This window comes from Bombina bombina, chromosome 12 (assembly GCF_027579735.1).
Source record: "Bombina bombina isolate aBomBom1 chromosome 12, aBomBom1.pri, whole genome shotgun sequence".
Lineage (NCBI taxonomy): Eukaryota > Metazoa > Chordata > Amphibia > Anura > Bombinatoridae > Bombina > Bombina bombina.
This window is the reverse complement of record NC_069510.1, coordinates 121225224-121251456: the sequence shown is the minus strand read 5'-3', so window position 1 is coordinate 121251456 and position 26233 is coordinate 121225224. Positions and strand designations below refer to the sequence as shown.

Sequence of the window (26233 nt, the reverse complement as noted above, 5' to 3'; positions counted from 1 at the left end):
TTCCCCCCAGTAACAGTCGAAATTATTGAATCCAACTGAGAACCAAACAATGTATTACCTTGGAAAGAGAGAGAAAGCAAAGTTGACTTAGAAGTCATATCTGCATTCCAAGTTTTAAGCCATAAAGCTCTTTTAGCTAAAATAGCTAAAGACATATACCTGACATCAATTCTAATGATATCAAAAATGGCATCACAAACAAAGTTATTAGCATGTTGAAGAAGTTTAACAATGCTATAAGCATTATGGTCTGATACTTGTTGCGCTAAAGCCTCCAACCAGAAAGTTGAAGCTGCAGCAACATCAGCCAAAGAAATAGCAGGTCTAAGAAGATTACCTGAACATAAATAAGCTCTCCTTAGAAAGGATTCTAGCTTCCTATCTAAAGGATCCTTAAAGGAAGTACTATCTGCCGTAGGAATAGTAGTACTTTTAGCAAGAGTAGAGATAGCCCCATCAACTTTGGGGATTTTGTCCCAAAACTCTAATCTATCAGATGGCCACAGGGTACAATTTCTTAAACCTTGGAGAAGGAGTAAATAAAGTACCCAGACTATTCCATTCCCTAGAAATCACTTCTGAAATAGCATCAGGGACTGGAAAAACTTCTGGAATAACTACATGAGGTTTATAAACCGAATTTAAACGCTTAGCAGATTTAGTATCAAGAGGACTAGACTCCTCCATATCTAATGCAATCAACACTTCTTTAAGCAAAGAACGAATAAACTCCATTTTAAACAAATATGAAGATTTATCAGTATCAATATCTGAGGCAGAATCTTCTGAACCAGATAGATCCTCATCAGAAACAGATAAGTCAGAATGATGGCGGTCACTTAAAAATTCATCCGAAATATGAGAAGTTTTAAAAGACCTTTTACGTTTACTGGAAGGAGGAATAACAGACAGAGCCTTCCTAATAGAATTAGAAACAAATTCTTTTACATTAACAGGAACATCCTGAACATTAGATGTTGAAGGAACAACAACAGGTAAAGGATTATTACTAATGGAGACACAATCTGCATTGGAAAGTTTATCATGGCAACTAATACAAACTACAGCCGGAGGAACAGTTACCACAAGTTTACAACAAATGCACTTAACTTTGGTAGAACCAGCATCAGGCAGCGTCTTTCCAGTAGTAGATTCTGATCCAGGGTCAGGATGTGACATCTTGCAATATGTAATAGAAAAAACAACATATAAAGCAAAATTAACAAATTCCTTAAATGACAGTTTCAGGAATGGGAAAAAATGCAAAATAACAAGCCTCTAGCAACCAGAAGCAATGAAAAAGTGAAACTTAAATAATGTGAGAAAAAAGTGGAACAAAAAAGACGCACACATTTTTGGTGCCAAGTATGACGCCCACATTATTGGCGCCAAGTACAACGCCCATATTTTTTGGCGCCAAGTATGACGCCACATCCTCTGACGCCAAAACTGACGCCCACATTTTTTGGCGCAAAAAAACGTCTGAATACACATGCGTCAAAAAAATGACGTTAACTGAATACAATTTCCGGCGTCAACTACGGCGCCGGAAATGACAAAATTTTGCGCCAAAAAAGTTTGCGCCAAGAATGACGCAATAAAATGAAGCATTTTCTGCCCCCGCGAGCCTAACAGCCCGCAGAGAAAAATAATCAATTGAAATTTTTCAAGTTAAGAAAAAAATATTTATTTATATGCATTATCCCAAATAATGAAACTGACAGTCTGAATGAAGGAATACTGATTATCCTGAATCATGGCAAATATAAGTTTAAAGACATATATTTAGAACTTTACATATAAAGTACCCAACCATAGCTTAGAGTGTCACAAAAAATAAGACTTACTTACCCCAGGACACTCAGCTACATATAGTAGATAGCCAAACCAGTACTGAAACGAGAATCAGTAGAGGTAATGGTATATAAGAGTATATTATCGGTCTGAAAAGGGAGGTAGGAGAAGAAATCTCTACGACCGATAACAGAGAACCTATGAAATAGATCCCCTAGAGGAAGACCATTGTATTCAAATAGGCAATACTCTCTTCACATCCCTCTGACATTCACTGCACTCTGAGAGGAAAACCGGGCTTCAGCCTGCTGCAAAGCGCATATCAACGTAGAATCTAGCACAAACTTACTTCACCACCTCCATGGGAGGCAAAGTTTGTAAAACTGAATTGTGGGTGTGGTGAGGGGTGTATTTATAGGCATTTTGAGGTTTGGGAAACTTTGCCCCTCCTGGTAGGAATGTACATACGTCACTAGCTCATGGACTCTTGCTAATTACATGAAAGAAATGTAAATAAGATTGAGCAGCCAGGGTATCACTAGGGCATTTAGCAGAATTGACTGAGGGTCCAGAAACCTGGCACATTACTGAGACAGTTTGTGATTCAGGTGAGAGACCATGTGATCTCTTTCTGGCAGACCCCAATTTGTCACAATCTGCAAGAAAGCTTCCAGATTTAGACAATTCCCCTGGCGGAAGAGACTGGCGACTGAAAATGTCTGCCTCCCAATTGTTCCCACCCAGAATATTAATGGCAAAAATCATGCAATGACGACGTTCTGTTTAGCTGATGATGCGGGTTCCTCCCTGATGATTGATATAAGCCACTGTTATGACATTGCTGACTGCAACTGCAAGAAATAGTCCTCTCTTAGGTCGAACCAACTCTGTAGAGCTATGAAGTTTGCACAGCATTCCAGAATATTCATAGGTTACCTTGGCTCCTAAGGAGACTCATTGCGCTCTCTGAGTCCCCAAGACTGCACCGCAACCTAAGAGGCCGACATCTGATAAAAAGGAAATTTATGCTTACCTGATAAATTTATTTCTTTTTCGATACGATGAGTCCACGGATTTCATACTTACTTGTGGGATATCGCCTCCTGGTCAGCAGGAGGAGGCAAAAAGCACCACAGCAGAGCTGTATAAATAGCTCCTCGCTTCCCTCCCAACCCAGTCATTCGACCGAAGTTAGGAAGAGAAAGGAAAAGCCAAGGTGCAGAGGTGTCTGAAGTTTAACAAAAATTTAATAACCTGTCTCATAGAACAGGGCGGGCATTGGACTCATCGTATCGAAAAAGAAATAAATTTATCATCAGGTAAGCATAAATTTCAGCCAAAAAGAAAGAGAGGTAGACGTAGCTTTCTGACCCCTACGTTTCCCTGAAAAAACGACAAACAAGGAAGACGATTGACGAAAATCCTTAGTCGCCTGTAAGTAGAACTTCAAAGCACGGACCACGTCCAAATTATGTAACAGACGCTCCTTCGCAAAAGGAGGATTAGGACACAAGGAAGGAACAACAATTTCCTGATTAATATTTTTATTTGAAACAACCTTAGGAAGAAAACCAGGTTTGGTACGTAACACTACCTTATCCAAATGAAAAACAAGATAAGGAGATTCACATTGTAAATCTCAGATACTCTGCGAGCAGAAGAAATAGCAACCAAAAACAAAACTTTCCAAGATAATAACTTAATATATATGGAATGCATAGGTTCAAATGGAACCCCTTGAAGAACTCCAAGACTAAATTCAAACTCCAAGGAGGAGCAATTGGTCTAAATACAGGTCTAATTCTAGTCAGAGCCTGACAAAAAGATTGGACATCTGGAACATGTGCCAGATGCTTGTGTAACAAAATAGATAAAGCAGAAATCTGTCCCTTCAAGGAACTTGCTGACAACCCTTTCTCCAATCCTTCTTGGAGAAAAGACAAAATCCTGGGAATCCTAACCCTACTCCATGAGTAGCCCTTGGATTCACACCAATAAAGATATTTACACCATATCTTATGGTAATTTTTTCTAGTAACAGGCTTACGTGCCTGAATCAAGGTATCTATAACCGAATCAGAAAACCCACACTTAGACAAAATTAAGCGTACAATCTCCAAGCAGTCAGCTGCAGAGAAACTAGATTCGGATGATGGAAGGGACCCTGAATGAGAAGGTCTTTCCTCAATGGGAGCTTCCATGGTGGCTGAGATGACATGTGCACCAGATAGGCATACCAAATCCTGCGAGGCCACGCTGGGGCGATGAGGATCACCGACGCCCTCTCCTGTTTGACTCGAGCAATCACCCGGGGAAAAAAGAGCAAATGGAGGGAATACATAAGCTAGGCTGAAAGACCAAGGCACTGCCAAGGCATCTATCAGCTCGGCCTGAGGATCCCTGGACCTGGACCCGTATCTCGGAAGCTTGGCATTCTGACGAGATGCCATGAGATCCAACTCCGGCCTGCCCCATCCCAGAATATTAATGGCAAAAAGAGACTCTACCTGAGTCCACATACCCTGAGCTCTTAGAGAGTTCCAGACTGCTCCCCATGCCACCAGGCTGGCATCCGTTGTCACTATCACCCACGAAGGTCTGTGAAAGCAGGTCCCCTGGGATAGATGATCCAGCGACAATCACCATAGAAGAGAGTTTGTCTCCTGGTCTAGATCTAGTTGAGGAGACAAATCTGTATAATCTCCATTCCACTGCCTGAGCATGCTTAGTTGCATAGGCCTGAGATGAAAAACGAGCAAACTGAAGGATGTCCATTGCCGCCACCATCAATCCGATCACCTCCATGCACTGAGCCACTGATGGATGAGGATTGGAGTGAATTGACCGACAAGTAGTTAGAATTTTTAACTTTCCTACCTCCGTCAGAAAAATCCTCATTGAAACAGAGTTGATTACGGTTCCCAGAAAGGACACTCAAGTCTGAGGAACTGAGGTCCAGGTTTACCTTCCACCCGTGGGTACTTAGGAAGGAAAGTACGATGTCGGTATGGGACTTTGCAAGTTGAAATGATGACGCCTGAATCAGAAATTCGTCCAGATAAGGCGCCACTGCGATGCCTCGCGGCCATAGAACCGCCAATAAGGACCCCAGAACCTTCGTGAAAATTCTGGGCGCCGTGGCCAGAACGAAAGGAAGAGCCACAAACTGATAATGTTTGTCCAGAAAGGCAAACCTTAGAAACTTGTGATGATCTCTGTGGATAGGAACATGAAGGTATGCATCCTTTAAATCCACCTTTGACATAAATTGACCTTCTTGAATCAATGGAAGAATGGTACGGATAGTTTCCATCTTGAAAGATGGAACTCTGAGAAACTTGTTTAGACTCTTGAGATCTAAGATAGGTCTGAAGGTTCCCTCCTTTTTGGGAACTACAAACAGGTTTGAATAAAACCCCTGTCCTTGATCCTGAATAGGAACGGGACAGATGACTCCCATGGAGGAGAGGTCTCTTACACAGCGTAAAAACGCCTCTCTCTTTATCTGGTCTACAGACAATCAAGAAAGAAGAAACCTTCCTCTGGGGGGAGAATTTCTGAATTCCAGCTGGTAACCCTGAGACACTATCTCTAATGCCCAGGGGTCTTGAACATCTCTCATCCAAGCTTGGATGAAAAAAAGACAGTCTGTCCCCTACTAGATCCGGTCCCGGATCGGGGGCCAACCCTTCATGCTGATTTGGGAGCAGCAGAAGGCTTCTTGGATTGTTTACTCTTGTTCCAAGACTGAGTCGGTCTCCAAGTAGACTTGGTTTGTGAATAGTTAACTTCCTGCTTAGAGGAAGAGGAAGGGGGAATTCCCTTGAAGTTTTGAAAGGAACGAAAATTACTTTGACAACTTCTCTGTTTGGATTTCTTATCTTGAGGGAGGAGATGACCCTTGCCTCCCGTAATGTCAGAAATAATTTCTTTCAAGTCAGGTCCGAACAGGGTCTTCCCCTTGTACGGAATAGCCAAAAGCTTAGACTTAGATGACATCTGCAGACCAAGATTTTAACCATAAAGCTCTGCGTGCTAACATGGAAAATCCTGAACTCTTAGCCGCTAATTTGGTAATCTGAAAAGAAGCATCAGTAATAAAAGAATTAGCTAATTTAAGAGCTTTAATTCTATCTTAAATTTCTTCTAAAGGAGTCTCAGTTTTAAGGGTCTTTTCTAAAGCATCAAACCAATAAGCAGCTGCAGTCGTAACTGTAACAATGCAGGCCGCCGGTTGCAATAGCAACCCCTGATGAACATATATTTTTTTAAGGAAACCATCCAATTTCTTATCCATAGGGTCCTTAAAAGCACAACTATCCTCGATAGGGATAGTAGTTAGTTTTGCCAAGGTTGAAATAGCTCCCTCCACCTTAGGGACCGTCTGCCAAGAGTCCCTAATGGCGTCAGCTATAGGGTACATCTTCTTGAAAACAGGAGAAGGGGAAAAAGGAATACCCGGTCTCTCCCATTCCTTAGCAATAATTTCAGAAGTTCTCTTAGGAACTGGAAATACATCTGAATAAGAAGGGACCTCTAAGTATCTGTCCAACTTACTCAATTTCTCTGGAGGAACCACAATTGAATCACAGTCGTCCAGAGTCACCAAAACCTCCCTCAATAACAGGCGGAGGTGTTACAGTTTAAACCTGAAGGAAACCGAATCTGGATCCGTCAGAGGTAAGCCACTTCCTGAGTCAGAAAGTTCCCCCTTGGATAGAACCTCCATACCCTCCAATTCAGAGCCTTGGGAGGGTACATCTGAGATCGCCATCAAAGCATCAGAAGTTGCATTGATCATGTGGTTATCTTTCCTACTGCGTTTGCCTTGGAGTATCGGAAAGTCAGATAACGCCTCAAAAAGTGTAGATGACATAACCGCATCGATGTCCTGTTGAGTAATTGCAGCAGAAGCTGTAGAGGAACTCGGCGCTGCTTGAGCGGGCGTTAAGGGCTGTGACGCTTGGGGAGAAAGTTGCGGCATACTCTGAGTCTCATCAGTCTGAGAAACATCCGCCTTAGATATACTTTTATTAAAGAAAATCTGCTCTCTAAACTGTAATGCCCTCTCAGTGCATGAGGGACAAAAAGTAACAGGGGGTTCCACATTGGCATTTAAACACATAGAACATGTACTGTCTTGAATGTCATCCATGACAAAAAATAAGCAAATGGAATATTGGTTGTGGTATTTCATCCTTACTTGTCCTGAATCCAGAATAACAACTGCGTGGCTAAGCGTGCAAACGCTAACCACCCCCCCCCCCCCTCGTGGGCGGTAAACAAACCAACATGTTAGAAAAAACTAATGCCGGACAAGTGAAACAATCAATGTGTCCCCTCAAAGTGCACTGCCTATTATGGCAAATGTTAGAGCAGAGTACACCGGAGTATATAACTCCAAGCTACAGATCCCCAGCGTCAAGCCCACACTCCATTCAACCGGGCTAATAGTATAAAGAGCCCACGGTAATTACGGCTGTCACAGAGCAATGAGGGGAATACACCCATGCATATAAGTATTAGTGCAAGTTGATTACCCCTTACTTTATATAGGAAATAAAGGCCAGTCTGTTCTGAGCTACTTAGTATCCCAGAAAGTAAAAGACTGCACATACCTCAATGCTGAGCGACAGCATGACTTGTCCCACACGATGAAGAGGTCCTTTTCATCTCCTCCTGTAGATCTGTGGGAACTAACAGGGTCTTAGATAATATCTGCCAAGACCATCATCAGCAGGGCAGCACATAGTATGTGAGGCGTAGAGAGAATGAAAATCTCCCCAGTTCCCATTGCTTAAAAGCCACCTGTAGCTCTACTCTAGAGGCTGACAAGGAATACAGCTACACCCTGAATAAAATAGCACTCACTGGTACCATTTTAAAAACAAACTCTTGATTGAAGAATCTAAACTAACACCTCACTTTGCCTCTTCCTATCACTAAAACAGGCAAAGAGAATGACTGGGTTGGGAGGGAAGGGAGGAGCTATTTATACAGCTCTGCTGTGGTGCTCTTTGCCTCCTCCTGCTGACCAGGAGGCGATATCCCACAAGTAAGGATGAAATCCATGGACTCATCGTATCTTGAAAAATAAATTACTACCCACGCACTTTGGGTGCTGTAGGAAGGCCGAAAGGCAGGGCAACAAACTGATAATGCTAGTTTAAAAAAGGAAACACATGGTCCTTGTGAATAGGGACATGTAAATAAGCATTTTTTAGGACCATGTTATATATAAACTGACTCTCCTGCACTAAAGGAAGTAAAGTGTGAATAGTGTCCATTTTGAAAGAAAGAACGTTCAGGAATTAGTTCAATATCTTGTGATCCAAAACAGGACGAAAAGTACCAGGGAATCTTGAACAGATCTTTCCCAAGCTTTCCCTTAGATTTTTTATCCCTTACCCCCAAAGTGACAGTAGCAATTATTGCATCTAGTCCATACCCAAACAGAGATCTAACATAAAAGGGGAGAGAAACCAATGTGCGTTTCAGAAGACCAAGACAAACCACAAAGCTTGGCTAGCTAAAACAGAATTGTTCTCAGAAGATTAATTTCTGAAAAATGATCACACCAAACAGAAACAGCAGCAGCAACACAGACAACACTGACAGCAGGTGTAAACAAAAAGGCTGCCAGCTGAAAGGATCACCTATGGAAATCTTCAAGTGTTCTATCTAAAGGATCCTTAAAAGAGGAACTATCCACCAAAGGAATGGTGGTACACCTGGCAAAGGTGGAAAAAGGTGCATCCACTTAGAAACAGTTTCCCAAATCTCTGTATTGCCAGAAGGGAGAGGAAACATATTTAAACTTAGCAGATGGAATAAAGGGAATACCTGGCTTCTGACATTACTTAGTTAACACCTCATCAATAGTAGATGAATATACTCCTTAAGCTTTGGAGAATGTTCAGATGCTCTCCTGGGAGCAATTGTGATAGTGTAAAAACCCTTGTACACACATGACGTGCAGCAAAACCCTGATTAGGACTAGAAACATGAAATACAAAGCTGAGCAGGGACACACACTTGAGAATCCTTATAAAGCAAACACAAACAGGAAGGGGTTAAAATGTCAGAGGGTCTCCTTTCTAAATGATCAGCTGACAGACCAGAGGCCTGAGCTGCACCTGTTTGCTACATAGTACCAGTAAGGAAATAACTTAAGTACCAGGGATAGACTAAAGCAAATAAGCAGTACAAAGGGAAGAAAAAAGGCACAGGGTAAAACTGATTAACTCTTAACAATAGTAATAAGGTGCTGACCATTAAGTTCTGAAAAAAAATGTGCAAAACACTAAAAGCTTAACACAGCAATAACTGCACATAAAGGGTTAAATAAAATGTGTTCAATAGATTACGGCAGCACCAGTACAGGAAATGATATAGATTCCCAGAAAAGGCACACTAAAATGTTAACCCTTAGCGTACCTGTGTTACTAGTAAGCACTAAAGCCTAGAAACCAAAAGCAACAAAAAGAAATGTAGCACAGGTGAAAGGAAATACATTGTGTATAGCTCCAAAGTAACTTTTAAACACGCTAAGCCAACTATGCTTAATTTAAAGCAACAGTGACCTTAAAAATCATGTGTAAATGTTCATACTAATAGCTGGTAGGCTATGAAGGTGCAGGAACGTACCCATCAGCACCTTCGTCCACTGTGCTTACCTCAGCTTCTAATAGACAAGCCCATCCTAGGCAGTGCAAGCACGATGTATCATTATCTACAACACAGGGGACTGGTGGATAAATCCACATTTCCCTGGGAGGTCTGTGGATTCACAAGAAGCAGCTCACTGTAGACCAGAGGATTTGTGGACAAGTCCACATTTTTGCTGGGGAGGGCTGTGGATCCACAATAAGCAGCTCATTGCAGACTATGGGATTGGTGGACAAGACCACATTTAAATTGTGTAGGGCTGTAGATGCCACAAGTAGCAGCTCTACCTGCAACATTTCTCAGTAAGAAAAGACCTTTCACTGCCTGGCTTATAACTCCTCTGAACTAGATGTTACTGCGAGAAGGAAATGGACTCCAGATCGGTTAGAGGATCCCCCCTCTATGACAAGTAGATCTGCACTTCACCTTTACCGCACTCCTCATCAAGGAGGAAAAATAAAATAACTGAGGATCGTGGGAGGGTTTAAAGTTCTGGTGTGTTATGGTATCTTTTGCCTCCTCTTAGTGGTCAGGAGAGTAATTCCTACACGTGATGACTTGTGGACTCTCTGTGAAAATCTAGCTCCTTTCCACAAAAATAGACTGAGGTATTGTTAGGACACACAGTTACTTTTAATGCGCCCTGGTTCTTTTGTTAGCATAACTCAGCTCTGGCTCCACTCAGCGTCCTTATAAAACGTGCTAATTTCTGTTCACCAGTTGCACTATTCCAGAGCGACAGGTCAGGTTAGTGCGCCTATGCTTCCTTCTGCTCTAACCTAATTAAATAGCGCACTTCAGCTCATACTCTTTACCCATGTATTGGATCTATTTGTTCCTGGGTGCACCAATTCTTTATTTGGATTCTCTGTTGCCAACCGTGCTTGTATTTTGGATTCTCCCTTGTCTGCTGCCTGTCTCTGACCTATTGGACTTTGTTTGACAACTCTGCTGCTTAAAGATTTGGTACTTTACCTCTCTGCCTGGATTCTGACCTCTTCCTGCCCCGACTAGTCTTTACCTAGTGATTGCTGTACTTACCTGCTTGTGACACTGGTCCCTTTAAAGGGACATTAGACATTGAATAAATGTTGATAGAATTATGTATTCAAAGCAAAGAAAAGCCTATGAGTAATCCTATTATATAAAAGACCAAGTGTGTTTGTCTGAAGCCGTCATGCGCAGTAGAGACAGCACGAGGGCAAACACACCTGGCCTTTGAGTCCTACTCCCTAGCTGATCCATCATCTGCGGCAGAGGGGGGCGTGACCGGGCGTGAGAGGGGGGCGTGACCGGCGTGAAGGGCGCGTGGTCGGACGTGAATGGCCGTGAAAGGGGCGTGGACGGGCATGAAGGGGGCATAGCCGGGCGCAGTCGCGAGATAGAGAGGGGAGAGAGACAGAGAGGAGGGGAGAGAGAGGAGGTGAGAGAGAGGAGAGGGGGAGAGAGAGAAAGAGAGAGAGGGGGGGGGAGAGAGCGCAAAAGAGATGGGGGAGAGAGAGAGAGCAAAAGAGGGGGGGGAGCACGAAGAGAGGAGGGAGAGAGTGCAAAAGAAAGGGGGAGAGAGAGCGCAAAAGAGAGGGGGAGAGAGTGCAAAAGAGGGGGGAGAGAGTGCAAAAGAGGGGGGAGAGAGTACAAAAGAGAGGGGGGAGAGAGGAGGGGGGAGAGAGGAGGGGGGAGAGAGGAGGGGGGAGAGAGAGAAGGTGGGGAGAGAGAGAGAGAGAGAGAGAGAGGAGGGGGGGAGAGAGAGAGAGAGGAGGGGGCCGGAGAGAGAGAGAGAGAGAGAGAGAGGGGGGGGGAGAGAGCTCAAAAGAGAGGGGGAGAGCGCAAAAGAGATGGGGGAGAGCGCAAAAGAGATGGGGGAGAGCGCAAAAGAGATGGGGGAGAGCGCAAAAGAGATGGGGGAGAGCGCAAAAGAGATGGGGGAGAGCACAAAAGAGATGGGGGAGAGCGAGCTCAAAAGAGAGGGGGAGAGAGAGCGCAAAAGAGATGGGGGAGAGAGAGCGCAAAAGAGGGGGGAGAGAGAGCACAAAAGAGAGGGGGGAAAGAGAGCAAAAGAGGGGGGAAAGAGAGCAAAAGAGGGGGGAGAGAGAGCACAAAAGAGAGGGGGGAGAGAGAGAGAGCAAAAGAGAGGGGGGGAGATCGCAAAAGAGAGGGGGGGAGATCGCAAAAGAGAGGGGGGGAGATCGCAAAAGAGAGGGGGGGGAGATCGCAAAAGAGAGGGGGGAGAGATCGCAAAAAAGAGGGGGAGAGAGCGCAAAAGAGATGGGGGAGAGAGAGCGCAAAAGAGATGGGGGAGAGAGAGCGCAAAAGAGATGGGGGAGAGAGAGCGCAAAAGAGATGGGGGAGAGAGAGCGCAAAAGAGATGGGGGAGAGAGAGCGCAAAAGAGATGGGGGAGAGAGAGCGCAAAAGAGATGGGGGAGAGAGAGCGCAAAAGAGATGGGGGAGAGAGAGCGCAAAAGAGATGGGGGAGAGAGAGCGCAAAAGAGATGGGGGAGAGAGAGAGCAAAAGAGATGGGGGAGAGAGAGAGCAAAAGAGATGGGGGAGAGAGAGCGCAAAAGAGATGGGGGAGAGAGAGCGCAAAAGAGATGGGGGAGAGAGAGCGCAAAAGAGATGGGGGAGAGAGAGCGCAAAAGAGATGGGGAAGAGAGAGCGCAAAAGAGATGGGGGAGAGAGAGAGCAAAAGAGAGAGGGAGAGAGAGAGCGCAAAAGAGATGGGGGAGAGAGAGCAAAAGAGAGAGGGAGCGAGAGCGCAAAAGAGATGGGGGAGAGAGAGCGCAAAAGAGATGGGGGAGAGAGAGCGCAAAAGAGATGGGGGAGAGAGAGCGCAAAAGAGATGGGGGAGAGAGAGCGCAAAAGAGATGGGGGAGAGAGAGCGCAAAAGAGATGGGGGAGAGAGAGCGCAAAAGAGATGGGGGAGAGAGAGCGCAAAAGAGATGGGGGAGAGAGAGAGCAAAAGAGATGGGGGAGAGAGAGAGCAAAAGAGATGGGGGAGAGAGAGCGCAAAAGAGATGGGGGAGAGAGAGCGCAAAAGAGATGGGGGAGAGAGAGCGCAAAAGAGATGGGGGAGAGAGAGCGCAAAAGAGATGGGGAAGAGAGAGCGCAAAAGAGATGGGGGAGAGAGAGAGCAAAAGAGAGAGGGAGAGAGAGAGCAAAAGAGAGAGGGAGAGAGAGAGCAAAAGAGAGAGGGAGCGAGAGAGCAAAAGAGAGAGGGAGCGAGAGAGCAAAAGAGAGAGGGAGAGAGAGAGAGCTCAAAAGAGAGGGGGAAAGAGAGAGCAAAAGAGGGGGGAGAGAGAGAGAGCACAAAAGAGAGGGGGGGAGAGTGCAAAAGAGAGGGGGGGGGAGAGTGCAAAAGAGAGAGGGGGAGAGCGCAAAAGAGAGAGGGGAGAGAGAGCGCACAAAAGAGAGGGGGGAGAGAGAGAGTAAAAGAGGAGGAGGAGAGAGAGAGAGCACAAAAGAGAGGGGGGAGAGAGAGAGAGGGGAGAGAGAGAGGAGGGGAGAGAGAGGAGGGTAGAGAGAGGGGAGAGAGAGGAGGGGAGAGAGAGGAGGGTAGAGAGAGGGGAGAGAGAGGGGGGGAAGAGAGCTCAAAAGAGATGGGGTGGGAGAGAGAGCGCAAAAGAGATGGGGGGAGAGAGAGCGCAAAAGAGATGGGGGGAGAGAGAGCGCAAGAGATGGGGGGGAGAGAGAGCGCAAAAGAGATGGGGGGAGAGAGAGCGCAAAAGAGATGGGGGGAGAGAGAGCGCAAAAGAGATGGGGGAGAGAGAGCGCAAAAGAGATGGGGGAGAGAGAGAGCGTAAAAAAGAGAGGGAGAAGGCGCAAAAGAGAGGGGGGAGGGAGAGCACAAAAGAGAGGGGGGGAGGGAGAGCGCAAAAGAGAGGGGGGAGGGAGAGTGTAAAAGAGAGGGGGGAGGGAGAGTGTAAAAGAGAGGGGGGGAGGGAGAGCGCAAAAGAGAGGGGGGAGGGAGAGCGCAAAAGAGATGAGGGAGAGAGAGAGAGCAAAAGAGATGAGGGAGAGAGAGAGAGCAAAAGAGAGAGGGAGAGAGAGAGCAAAAGAGAGAGGGAGAGAGAGAGCAAAAGAGAGAGGGAGAGAGAGAGCAAAAGAGAGAGGGAGAGAGAGAGCAAAAGAGAGAGGGAGAGAGAGAGCAAAAGAGAGAGGGAGAGAGAGAGCAAAAGAGAGAGGGAGAGAGAGAGCAAAAGAGAGAGGGAGAGAGAGAGCAAAAGAGAGAGGGAGTGAGAGAGCAAAAGAGAGAGGGAGCGAGAGAGCAAAAGAGAGAGGGAGAGAGAGAGAGCTCAAAAGAGAGGGGGAAAGAGAGAGCAAAAGAGGGGGGAGAGAGAGAGAGCACAAAAGAGAGGGGGGGAGAGTGCAAAAGAGAGGGGGGGGGAGAGTGCAAAAGAGAGAGGGGGGAGAGCGCAAAAGAGAGAGGGGAGAGAGAGCGCACAAAAGAGAGGGGGGAGAGAGAGAGTAAAAGAGGAGGAGGAGAGAGAGAGAGCACAAAAGAGAGGGGGGAGAGAGAGAGAGGGGAGAGAGAGAGGAGGGGAGAGAGAGGAGGGTAGAGAGAGGGGAGAGAGAGGAGGGGAGAGAGAGGAGGGTAGAGAGAGGGGAGAGAGAGGGGGGGAAGAGAGCTCAAAAGAGATGGGGTGGGAGAGAGAGCGCAAAAGAGATGGGGGGAGAGAGAGCGCAAAAGAGATGGGGGGAGAGAGAGCGCAAGAGATGGGGGGGAGAGAGAGCGCAAAAGAGATGGGGGGAGAGAGAGCGCAAAAGAGATGGGGGGAGAGAGAGCGCAAAAGAGATGGGGGAGAGAGAGCGCAAAAGAGATGGGGGAGAGAGAGAGCGTAAAAAAGAGAGGGAGAAGGTGCAAAAGAGAGGGGGGAGGGAGAGCACAAAAGAGAGGGGGGGAGGGAGAGCACAAAAGAGAGGGCGGGAGGGAGAGCGCAAAAGAGAGGGGGGAGGGAGAGTGTAAAAGAGAGGGGGGAGGGAGAGTGTAAAAGAGAGGGGGGGAGGGAGAGCGCAAAAGAGAGGGGGGGAGGGAGAGTGTAAAAGAGAGGGGGGAGGGAGAGTGTAAAAGAGAGGGGGGAGGGAGAGTGTAAAAGAGAGGGGGGGAGGGAGAGCGCAAAAGAGAGGGGGGGAGGGAGAGCGCAAAAGAGATGAGGGAGAGAGAGAGAGCAAAAGAGATGAGGGAGAGAGAGAGAGCAAAAGAGAGAGGGAGAGAGCAAAAGAGAGAGGGAGAGAGAGAGCAAAAGAGAGAGGGAGAGAGAGAGCAAAAGAGAGAGGGAGAGAGAGAGCAAAAGAGAGAGGGAGAGAGAGAGCAAAAGAGAGAGGGAGAGAGAGAGCAAAAGAGAGAGGGAGAGAGAGAGCAAAAGAGAGAGGGAGAGAGAGAGCAAAAGAGAGAGGGAGCGAGAGAGCAAAAGAGAGAGGGAGCGAGAGAGCAAAAGAGAGAGGGAGCGAGAGAGCAAAAGAGAGAGGGAGAGAGAGAGAGCTCAAAAGAGAGGGGGAAAGAGAGAGCAAAAGAGGGGGGAGAGAGAGAGAGCACAAAAGAGAGGGGGGGAGAGTGCAAAAGAGAGGGGGGGGAGAGTGCAAAAGAGAGAGGGGGGAGAGCGCAAAAGAGAGAGGGGAGAGAGAGCGCACAAAAGAGAGGGGGGAGAGAGAGAGTAAAAGAGGAGGAGGAGAGAGAGAGAGCACAAAAGAGAGGGGGGAGAGAGAGAGAGGGGAGAGAGAGAGGAGGGGAGAGAGAGGAGGGTAGAGAGAGGGGAGAGAGAGGAGGGGAGAGAGAGGAGGGTAGAGAGAGGGGAGAGAGAGGGGGGGAAGAGAGCTCAAAAGAGATGGGGTGGGAGAGAGAGCGCAAAAGAGATGGGGGGAGAGAGAGCGCAAAAGAGATGGGGGGAGAGAGAGCGCAAGAGATGGGGGGGAGAGAGAGCGCAAAAGAGATGGGGGGAGAGAGAGCGCAAAAGAGATGGGGGGAGAGAGAGCGCAAAAGAGATGGGGGAGAGAGAGCGCAAAAGAGATGGGGGAGAGAGAGAGCGTAAAAAAGAGAGGGAGAAGGCGCAAAAGAGAGGGGGGAGGGAGAGCACAAAAGAGAGGGGGGGAGGGAGAGCACAAAAGAGAGGGCGGGAGGGAGAGCGCAAAAGAGAGGGGGGAGGGAGAGTGTAAAAGAGAGGGGGGAGGGAGAGTGTAAAAGAGAGGGGGGGAGGGAGAGCGCAAAAGAGAGGGGGGGAGGGAGAGCGCAAAAGAGAGGGGGGGAGGGAGAGCGCAAAAGAGAGGGGGGAGGGAGAGTGTAAAAGAGAGGGGGGAGGGAGAGTGTAAAAGAGAGGGGGGGAGAGAGAGCGCAAAAGAGATGGGGGGAGAGAGAGCGCAAAAGAGATGGGGGAGAGAGAGCGCAAAAGAGATGGGGGAGAGAGAGAGCGTAAAAAAGAGAGGGAGAAGGCGCAAAAGAGAGGGGGGAGGGAGAGCACAAAAGAGAGGGGGGGAGGGAGAGCACAAAAGAGAGGGGGGGAGGGAGAGCGCAAAAGAGAGGGGGGAGGGAGAGCGTAAAAGAGAGGGGGGAGGGAGAGTGTAAAAGAGAGGGGGGGAGGGAGAGCGCAAAAGAGAGGGGGGGAGGGAGAGCGCAAAAGAGAGGGGGGGAGGGAGAGCGCAAAAGAGAGGGGGGGAGGGAGAGCGCAAAAGAGAGGGGGGGAGGGAGAGAGAGAGCTCAAAAGAGAGAGGGAAAAAACTCAAAAAAGACAGGGGGAGAGAGAGAGCAAAAGAGAGGGGGAGAGAGAGAGAGCAAAAGAGAGGGGGGGAGAGTGCAAAAGAGAGGGGGGGAGAGTGCAAAAGAGAGGGGGGGAGAGTGCAAAAGAGAGAGGGGGGAGAGCGCAAAAGAGAGAGGGGAGAGAGCGCAAAAGAGAGAGGGGAGAGAGAGCGCACAAAAGAGAGGGGGGAGAGAGAGCGCACAAAAGAGAGGGGGGAGAGAGAGTAAAAGAGGAGGAGGAGAGAGAGAGAGCACAAAAGAGAGGGGGGAGAGAGAGAGAGAGGGGAGAGAGGAGGGGAGAGAGAGGAGGGGAGAGAGAGGAGGGGAGAGAGAGGAGGGGAGAGAGAGAGGAGAGGGGGGAGAGAGAGGGGGGGAAGAGAGCTCAAAAGAGATGGGGTGGGAGAGAGAGCGCAAAAGAGATGGGGGGAGAGAGAGCGCAAAAGAGATGGGGGGAGAGAGAGCGCAAAAGAGATGGGGGGAGAGAGAGCGCAAAAGAGATGGGGGGAGAGAGAGCGCAAAAGAGATGGGGGGAGAGAGAGCGCAAAAGAGATGGGGGAGAGAGAGCGCAAAAGAGATGGGGGAGAGAGAGAGCGTAAAAAAGAGAGGGAGAAAGCGCAAAAGAGAGGGGGGAGGGAGAGTGTAAAAGAGAGGGGGGAGGGAGAGCACAAAAGAGAGGGGGGGAGGGAGAGCGCAAAAGAGGGGGAGAGAGAGCGCAAAAGAGAAGGGGGGGAGAGAGAGAGAGCTCAAAAGAGAGGGGGGAGAGAGCTCAAAAGAGAGGGGGGAGAGAGCTCAAAAGACAGGGGGAGAGAGAGAGCAAAAGAGGGGGGAGAGAGAGCACAAAAGAGAGGGGGGAGAGAGAGAGAGCAAAAGAGAGGGGGGGAGATCGCAAAAGAGAGGGGGGGAGATCGCAAAAGAGAGGGGGGGGAGATCGCAAAAGAGAGGGGGGAGAGATCGCAAAAAAGAGGGGGAGAGAGCGCAAAAGAGATGGGGGAGAGAGCGCAAAAGAGATGGGGGAGAGAGAGCGCAAAAGAGATGGGGGAGAGAGAGCGCAAAAGAGATGGGGGAGAGAGAGCGCAAAAGAGATGGGGGAGAGAGAGCGCAAAAGAGATGGGGGAGAGAGAGCGCAAAAGAGATGGGGGAGAGAGAGCGCAAAAGAGATGGGGGAGAGAGAGAGCAAAAGAGATGGGGGAGAGAGAGAGCAAAAGAGATGGGGGAGAGAGAGCGCAAAAGAGATGGGGGAGAGAGAGCGCAAAAGAGATGGGGGAGAGAGAGCGCAAAAGAGATGGGGAAGAGAGAGCGCAAAAGAGATGGGGGAGAGAGAGCGCAAAAGAGATGGGGGAGAGAGAGCGCAAAAGAGATGGGGGAGAGAGAGCGCAAAAGAGATGGGGGAGAGAGAGCGCAAAAGAGATGGGGGAGAGAGAGCGCAAAAGAGATGGGGGAGAGAGAGTGCAAAAGAGATGGGGGAGAGAGAGCGCAAGAGAGATGGGGGAGAGAGAGCGCAAAAGAGATGAGGGAGAGAGAGAGAGCAAAAGAGAGAGGGAGAGAGAGCAAAAGAGAGAGGGAGAGAGAGAGCAAAAGAGAGAGGGAGAGAGAGAGCAAAAGAGAGAGGGAGAGAGAGAGCAAAAGAGAGAGGGAGCGAGAGAGCAAAAGAGAGAGGGAGCGAGAGAGCAAAAGAGAGAGGGAGCGAGAGAGCAAAAGAGAGAGGGAGCGAGAGAGCAAAAGAGAGAGGGAGAGAGAGAGAGAGCTCAAAAGAGAGGGGGAAAGAGAGAGCAAAAGAGGGGGGAGAGAGAGAGAGCACAAAAGAGAGGGGGGGAGAGTGCAAAAGAGAGGGGGGGGGAGAGCGCAAAAGAGAGAGGGGGGAGAGCGCAAAAGAGAGAGGGGAGAGAGAGCGCACAAAAGAGAGGGGGGAGAGAGAGAGTAAAAGAGGAGGAGGAGAGAGAGCACAAAAGAGAGGGGGGAGAGAGAGAGAGGGGAGAGAGAGAGGAGGGGAGAGAGAGGAGGGGAGAGAGAGGAGGGGAGAGAGAGGAGGGTAGAGAGAGGGGAGAGAGAGGAGGGGAGAGAGAGAGGAAAGGGGGGAGAGAGGGGGGGAAGAGAGCTCAAAAGAGATGGGGTGGGAGAGAGAGCGCAAAAGAGATGGGGGGAGAGAGAGCGCAAAAAAGAGGGGGAGAGAGCGCAAAAGAGATGGGGGAGAGAGAGCGCAAAAGAGATGGGGGAGAGAGAGCGCAAAAGAGATGGGGGAGAGAGAGCGCAAAAGAGATGGGGGAGAGAGAGCGCAAAAGAGATGGGGGAGAGAGAGCGCAAAAGAGATGGGGGAGAGAGAGCGCAAAAGAGATGGGGGAGAGAGAGCGCAAAAGAGATGGGGGAGAGAGAGTGCAAAAGAGATGGGGGAGAGAGAGCGCAAGAGAGATGGGGGAGAGAGAGCGCAAAAGAGATGAGGGAGAGAGAGAGAGCAAAAGAGAGAGGGAGAGAGAGAGCAAAAGAGAGAGGGAGAGAGAGAGCAAAAGAGATGGGGGAGAGAGAGTGCAAAAGAGATGGGGGAGAGAGAGCGCAAGAGAGATGGGGGAGAGAGAGTGCAAAAGAGATGGGGGAGAGAGAGCGCAAGAGAGATGGGGGAGAGAGATCGCAAAAAAGAGGGGGAGAGAGCGCAAAAGAGATGGGGGAGAGAGAGCGCAAAAGAGATGGGGGAGAGAGAGCGCAAAAGAGATGGGGGAGAGAGAGCGCAAAAGAGATGGGGGAGAGAGAGCGCAAAAGAGATGGGGGAGAGAGAGCGCAAAAGAGATGGGGGAGAGAGAGCGCAAAAGAGATGGGGGAGAGAGAGCGCAAAAGAGATGGGGGAGAGAGAGTGCAAAAGAGATGGGGGAGAGAGAGCGCAAGAGAGATGGGGGAGAGAGAGCGCAAAAGAGATGAGGGAGAGAGAGAGAGCAAAAGAGAGAGGGAGAGAGAGAGCAAAAGAGAGAGGGAGAGAGAGAGCAAAAGAGAGAGGGAGAGAGAGAGCAAAAGAGAGAGGGAGAGAGAGAGCAAAAGAGAGAGGGAGCGAGAGAGCAAAAGAGAGAGGGAGCGAGAGAGCAAAAGAGAGAGGGAGCGAGAGAGCAAAAGAGAGAGGGAGCGAGAGAGCAAAAGAGAGAGGGAGAGAGAGAGAGAGCTCAAAAGAGAGGGGGAAAGAGAGAGCAAAAGAGGGGGGAGAGAGAGAGAGCACAAAAGAGAGGGGGGGAGAGTGCAAAAGAGAGGGGGGGGAGAGCGCAAAAGAGAGAGGGGGGAGAGCGCAAAAGAGAGAGGGGAGAGAGAGCGCACAAAAGAGAGGGGGGAGAGAGAGAGTAAAAGAGGAGGAGGAGAGAGAGCACAAAAGAGAGGGGGGAGAGAGAGAGAGGGGAGAGAGAGAGGAGGGGAGAGAGAGGAGGGGAGAGAGAGGAGGGTAGAGAGAGGGGAGAGAGAGGAGGGGAGAGAGAGAGGAAAGGGGGGAGAGAGGGGGGGAAGAGAGCTCAAAAGAGATGGGGTGGGAGAGAGAGCGCAAAAGAGATGGGGGGAGAGAGAGCGCAAGAGATGGGGGGGAGAGAGAGCGCAAAAGAGATGGGGGGAGAGAGAGCGCAAAAGAGATGGGGGGAGAGAGAGCGCAAAAGAGATGGGGGAGAGAGAGCGCAAAAGAGATGGGGGAGAGAGAGAGCGTAAAAAAGAGAGGGAGAAAGCGCAAAAGAGAGGGGGGAGGGAGAGTGTAAAAGAGAGGGGGGGAGGGAGAGCACAAAAGAGAGGGGGGGAGGGAGAGCGCAAAAGAGAGGGGGGAGGGAGAGTGTAAAAGAGAGGGGGGGAGGGAGAGCACAAAAGAGAGGGGGGGAGGGAGAGCGCAAAAGAGAGGGGGGGAGGGAGAGCGCAAAAGAGAAGGGGGGAGAGAGAGAGCTCAAAAGAGAGAGGGAAAAAACTCAAAAGACAGGGGGAGAGAGAGAGCAAAAGAGAGGGGGAGAGAGAGAGAGCAAAAGAGAGGGGGGAGAGAGCAAAAGAGAGGGGGGGAGAGTGCAAAAGAGAGGGGGGGAGAGTGCAAAAGAGAGAGGGGGGAGAGTGCAAAAGAGAGAGGGGGGAGAGCGCAAAAGAGAGAGGGGAGAGAGAGCGCACAAAAGAGAGGGGGGAGAGAGAGCGCACAAAAGAGAGGGGGGAGAGAGAGAGTAAAAGAGGAGGAGGAGAGAGAGAGAGCACAAAAGAGGGGGGGGAGAGAGAGAGGGGAGAGAGGAGGGGAGAGAGAGGAGGGGAGAGAGAGGAGGGGAGAGAGAGGAGAGGAGAGAGAGGAGGGGAGAGAGAGAGGAGAGGGGGGAGAGAGAGGGGGGGGGAGAGAGCTCAAAAGAGATGGGGTGGGAGAGAGAGCGCAAAAGAGATGGGGGAGAGAGAGCGCAAAAGAGATGGGGGGAGAGAGAGCGCAAAAGAGATGGGGGAGAGAGAGCGCAAAAGAGATGGGGGGAGAGAGAGCGCAAAAGAGATGGGGGAGAGAGAGCGCAAAAGAGATGGGGGAGAGAGAGAGCGTAAAAAAGAGAGGGAGAAAGCGCAAAAGAGAGGGGGGAGGGAGAGTGTAAAAGAGAGGGGGGGAGGGAGAGCACAAAAGAGAGGGGGGAGGGAGAGCGCAAAAGAGGGGGAGAGAGAGCGCAAAAGAGAAGGGGGGGAGAGAGAGAGCTCAAAAGAGAGGGGGGAGAGAGCTCAAAAGACAGGGGGAGAGAGAGAGCAAAAGAGAGGGGGAGAGAGAGAGAGCAAAAGAGAGGGGGGGAGAGAGCAAAAGAGAGGGGGGAGAGAGCAAAAGAGAGGGGGGAGAGAGCGAGCAAAAGAGAGGGGGGGAGAGAGCAAAAGAGAGGGGGGAGAGAGCGAGCAAAAGAGAGGGGGGAGAGAGCGAGCAAAAGAGAGGGGGGAGAGAGCGAGCAAAAGAGAGGGGGGAGAGAGCGAGCAAAAGAGAGGGGGGAGAGAGTGCAAGGGGTGGGACCGCTGTACTGCAAAAAAAGGCCCGTGTGAACGGGCTTTAGGACTAGTCTAATATATTTTGTAAGGTTATATTAGTTGAAATACTGAAACATAAAGTGTTTTAGTGATGGGCACAGCCATATTGTAACCTGCTTAGGCCAATCAGGGACAATTATTAAATAAGTAAGTGTTTTACTACAATTAATATTACAATATCTCTGCTGGCGAGATAGCCTGTATCATGCACACGTAAATCAAGCTCACCTGTGGGGTATATGGGTCCCCATAGCGTCCTCTGCGTGGCTCCTTTTCACACTCTGAGGGACGGGATTGGGAAACGGTTAACAGAACTCACAAGTGACCCATAAAACCCATCACCAGTAAAATCAGCCGCACGCACCTTCCCTGGCAGCCCGACCGGAGGGTCTAGAGGAGCCGCGATCTCTGTGCATTCAGCCGGCAGGTGCAAACGAGGAGGTTTAGGAGGTGGTTTCGGAGACGATTCTTCCTCAAATACCAATTTCTTTGCAGGGAAGTCACTAAAGTATAAATACATATACATTACTTTATAGCAGGAGCACACAGAGCGTCACATGACAGACTACCAGAGAGCACTGCTCATTTTATTTACTGTCAGGAGGGTATACGCTGTACGGCTCATTTTATTTACTTAGGCAGAGTATACGCTGTACTGCACATTTTATCTACTGTCAGGATGGTATACGCTGTGCTGCACATTTTATTTACTGTAAGGCGGGTATACACTGTGCTGCGCATTTTATTTACTTAAGGCGGGTATACGCTGTGCTGCACATTTTATTTACTGTAAGGAGGGTTTACGCTGTGCTGCACATTTTATTTACTGTAAGGAGGGTTTACGCTGTGCTGCACATTTTATTTACTGTAAGGAGGGTATACGCTGTGCTGCACATTTTATTTACTGTAAGGAGGGTTTACGCTGTACTGCTCATTTTATTTACTGTAAGGAGGGTATACGCTGTGCTGCACATTTTATTTACTGTAAGGCGGGTATACGCTGTGCTGCACATTTTATTTACTGTAAGGAGGGTATACGCTGTGCTGCACATTTTATTTACTGTAAGGAGGGTATACGCTGTGCTGCACATTTTATTTACTGTAAGGAGGGTATACGTTGTGCTGCACATTTTATTTACTGTAAGGAGGGTCCACAAAACCATTCAAATTCAATTCCTGGTCACCAGGGGCGGCAAAGAAAACTCCAGGAAAGCTATAAGTATCCCTCCTACTTCCCATAATCCCCAGTCATTCAGCTGAGGGAATAGGGGAAGAGAAGAGAAACACCCGGGGTATAGAGGTGCCTGAAGTTTCAGAAAATAATAAGCCGTCTTGAATTTGAACAAGGGCAGGTCGTGGACTCTTAATGCCAGGAAAGAAAATAATTTATCAGGTAAGCATACATTTTGTTTTCTTTCCAATGGCTTGGAGAGTCCATGAATCTATTCTAATTACTAGTGGGAACCAATACCCAAGCTAGAGGACACAGAATGGAAAGGGAGGGAGAAACAAGATAGGCGGACCTAAACTGAGGGCACCACCGCTTAAAGAAATTTTCTCCCAAAGGAAGCCTCAGCTGAGGCAAAAACATTGAATTTGTAAAATTCAGAAAATGTATGTAACGAGGACCAAGTAGCCGCCTTGCAAATTTGCTTCACAGAAGCCTCATTTTTAAAGGCCCAGGAAGAAGAAACAGCCCTAGTTGAATGAGCCGTAATCCTCTCAGGAGGCTGTTGTCCAGCTGTCTCATAAGCCAACCGAATGACACTTAGCAACCAAAAAGAAAGAGTAGAAGAAGTGGCCTTCTGGCCCTTACGTTTGCCAGCAAATACTACAAAAAGGGCAGAAGATTGACGAAAAACAAAATTTATGCTTATCTGATAAATTTATTTCTCTTGTGGTGTATCCAGTCCACGGATTCATCCATTACTTGTGGGATATTCTCCTTCCCAACAGGAAGCTGCAAGAGGATCACCCACAGCAGAGCTGTCTATATAGCTCCTCCCCTAACTGCCACCTCCCAGTCATTCGACCGAAGACAAGCAAGAGAAAGGAGAAACTATAGGGTGCAGTGGTGACTGTAGTTTAAAAATTAAAAAACACCTGCCTTAAATGACAGGGCGGGCCGTGGACTGGATACACCACAAGAGAAATAAATTTATCAGGTAAGCATAACTTTTGTTTTCTCTTGTAAGGTGTATCCAGTCCACGGATTCTTCCATTACTTGTGGGATACCAATACCAAAGCTATAGGACACGGATGAAGGGAGGGACAAGGCAGGCGCTTAAACGGAAGGCACCACTGCCTGTAAAACCTTTCTCCCAAAAATAGCCTCCGAAGAAGCAAAAGTATCAAATTTGTAGAATTTAGAAAAAGTACGAAGCGAAGACCAAGTCGCCGCCTTACAAATCTGTTCCACAGAAGCCTCATTTTTAAAAGCCCATGTGGAAGCCACCGCTCTAGTGGAATGAGCTGTAATTCTTTGAGGAGGCTGCTGGCCAGCAGTCTCATAAGCTAAGCGGATTATACTTCTTAACCAAAAAGAAAGAGAAGTTGCTGAAGCCTTTTGGCCTCTCCTCTGTCCAGAGTAGACAACAAACAATGCAGATGTTTGACGAAAATCTTTAGTAGCTTGTAAATAAAACTTTAAAGCACAAACCACGTCAAGATTGTGTAATAGACGTTCCTTCTTTGAAGGATTAGGACACAGTGACGGAACAACAATCTCCTGATTGATATTCTTATTAGATACCACCTTAGAAAGAAACCCAGGTTTGGTACGCAAAACTACCTTATCTGCATGGAAGATCAGATAAGGGGAATCACACTGCAAGGCAGATAACTCTGAAACTCTTCGAGCCGAAGAGATAGCTACCAAAAACAGAACTTTCCAAGATAAAAGCTTGATATCTATGGAATGCAGAGGTTCAAACAGAACACCTTGAAGAACTTTAAGAACTAAATTTAAACTCCATGGCGGAGCAACAGGTTTAAACACAGGCTTGATTCTAACTAAAGCCTGACAAAACGCCTGAACGTCTGGAACATCCGCCAGATGCTTGTGCAAAAGAATAGACAGAGCAGAAATCTGTCCCTTTAAGGAACTAGCTGACAATCCCTTCTCCAATCCTTCTTGGAGAAAAGACAAAATCCTGGGAATCCTGACTTTACTCCATGAGTAACCCTTGGATTCACACCAATGAAGATATTTACACCATATATTATGATAGATTTTCCTGGTGACAGGCTTTCAAGCCTGAATTAAGGTATCAATGACCGACTCGGAAAAACCACGCTTTGATAAAATCAAGCGTTCAATCTCCAAGCAGTCAGACGCAGAGAAATTAGATTTGGATGTTTGAAGGGACCTTGAAGTAGAAGGTCCTGCCTCAGCGGCAGAGTCCATGGTGGAAAGGATGACACGTCCACCAGATCTGCATACCAAGTCCTGCGTGGCCACGCAGGAGCTATCAAAATCACCGAAGCTCTCTCCTGCTTGATCTTAGCAATCAGCTGAGGGAGCAGAGGAAACGGTGGAAACACATAAGCCAGGCTGAAGGACCAGGGTGCTGCTAGAGCATCTATCAGCGCTGCCTGGGGATCCCTTGACCTGGACCCGTAACAAGGAAGTTTGGCGTTCTGACGAGACGCCATGAGATCCAGTTCTGGTTTGTCCCATAGTTGAATCAGCTGGGCAAATACCTCCGGATGGAGCTCCCACTCCTCCGGATGAAAAGTCTGCCGACTTAGAAAATCCGCCTCCCAGTTCTCTACTCCTGGGATATGGATAGCTGAGAGATGGCAAGAGTGAATCTCTGCCCATAGAATTATCTTTGAAAACTCCAACATTGCCAGGGGGCTCCTTGTTCCCCCCTGATGGTTGATATAGGCTACAGTCGTGATGTTGTCCGACTGAAATCTGATGAACCTGACCGCAGCTAGCTGAGGCCAAGCCTGAAGAGCATTGAATATCGCTCTTAGTTCCAGAATGTTTATTGGAAGGAGTGTCTCCTCCTGAGTCCACGAGCCCTGAGCCTTCAGGGAGTTCCAGACTGCACCCCAGCCCAGAAGGCTGGCATCTGTCGTTACAATAGTCCAATCTGGCCTGCGGAAGCTCATCCCCTTGGACAGATGGACCTGAGATAGCCACCAGAGAAGAGAATCCCTGGTTTCTTGATCCAGATTTAGTAGAGGGGACAAATCTGTGTAATCCCCATTCCACTGACTGAGCATGCAAAGTTTCAGCGATCTGAGATGTAGGCGGGCAAATGGTACTATGTCCATTGCCGCTACCATTAAACCGATTACTTCACTACACTGAGCCACTGAAGGACGAGAAGTGGAATAAAGAACACGGAAAGAGTCTAGAAGTTTTGACAATCTGGCCTTCGCTAAGTAAATCTTCATTTCTACCGAATCTATCAGAGTCCCTAGGATTGAAACTTTTGTTAGAGGTGATAGAGAGCTCTTTTCTTCGTTCACCTTCCACCCATGGGACCTCAGAAATGCCAGAACAATGTCCGTGTGGGACCTGGCAACTTGAAAAGTCGAAGCCTGTATCAGAATGTCGTCTAAGTAAGGGGCTACTGCTATACCCCGCGGCCTTAGGACCGCTAGAAGGGACCCTATAACCTTTGTAAAGATTCTTGGTGCCGTGGCCAACCCGAAGGGAAGAGCCACAAACTGGTAGTGCCTGTCTAGAAAGGCAAACCTGAGAAAACAATGATGATCTTTGTGTATCGGGATGTGAAGATAAGCATCCTTTAGGTCTACGGTAGTCATATATTGACCCTCCTGGATCATAGGAAGGATGGTTCGAATAGTCTCCATCTTGAAGGATGGAACTCTGAGAAATTTGTTTAAGATCTTGAGATCTAAGATTGGTCTGAATGTTCCCTCTTTCTTGGGAACTACAAACAGATTTGAATAGAAGCCCTGACCCTGTTCCTCCTGCGGAACTGGGTGGATCACTCCCAAAATTAGGAAGTCTTAAACACAATGTAAGAATGCCTCTCTCTTTATCTGGTTTGCAGATAAAAGTGAGAGATGAAACTCCCTTTTGGGGGAGAGGTTTTT

General features: G+C 48.4%; 1 protein-coding gene across 1 annotated transcript in view; it reads right to left on the bottom strand.

The window, feature by feature from the left end:
• PKN3 (protein kinase N3) overlaps positions 1 to 26233 on the bottom strand; it is a 208445-nt gene that overhangs the window by 111118 nt on the left and 71094 nt on the right. The window contains exons 11-12 of the mRNA XM_053696004.1: positions 21521 to 21659; positions 21385 to 21437 (exon numbers count right to left, since the gene is read on the bottom strand). Of these exons, the coding sequence (XP_053551979.1) occupies positions 21385 to 21437; positions 21521 to 21659 (192 nt within the window). The remainder of the gene's footprint in view (positions 1 to 21384; positions 21438 to 21520; positions 21660 to 26233) is intronic.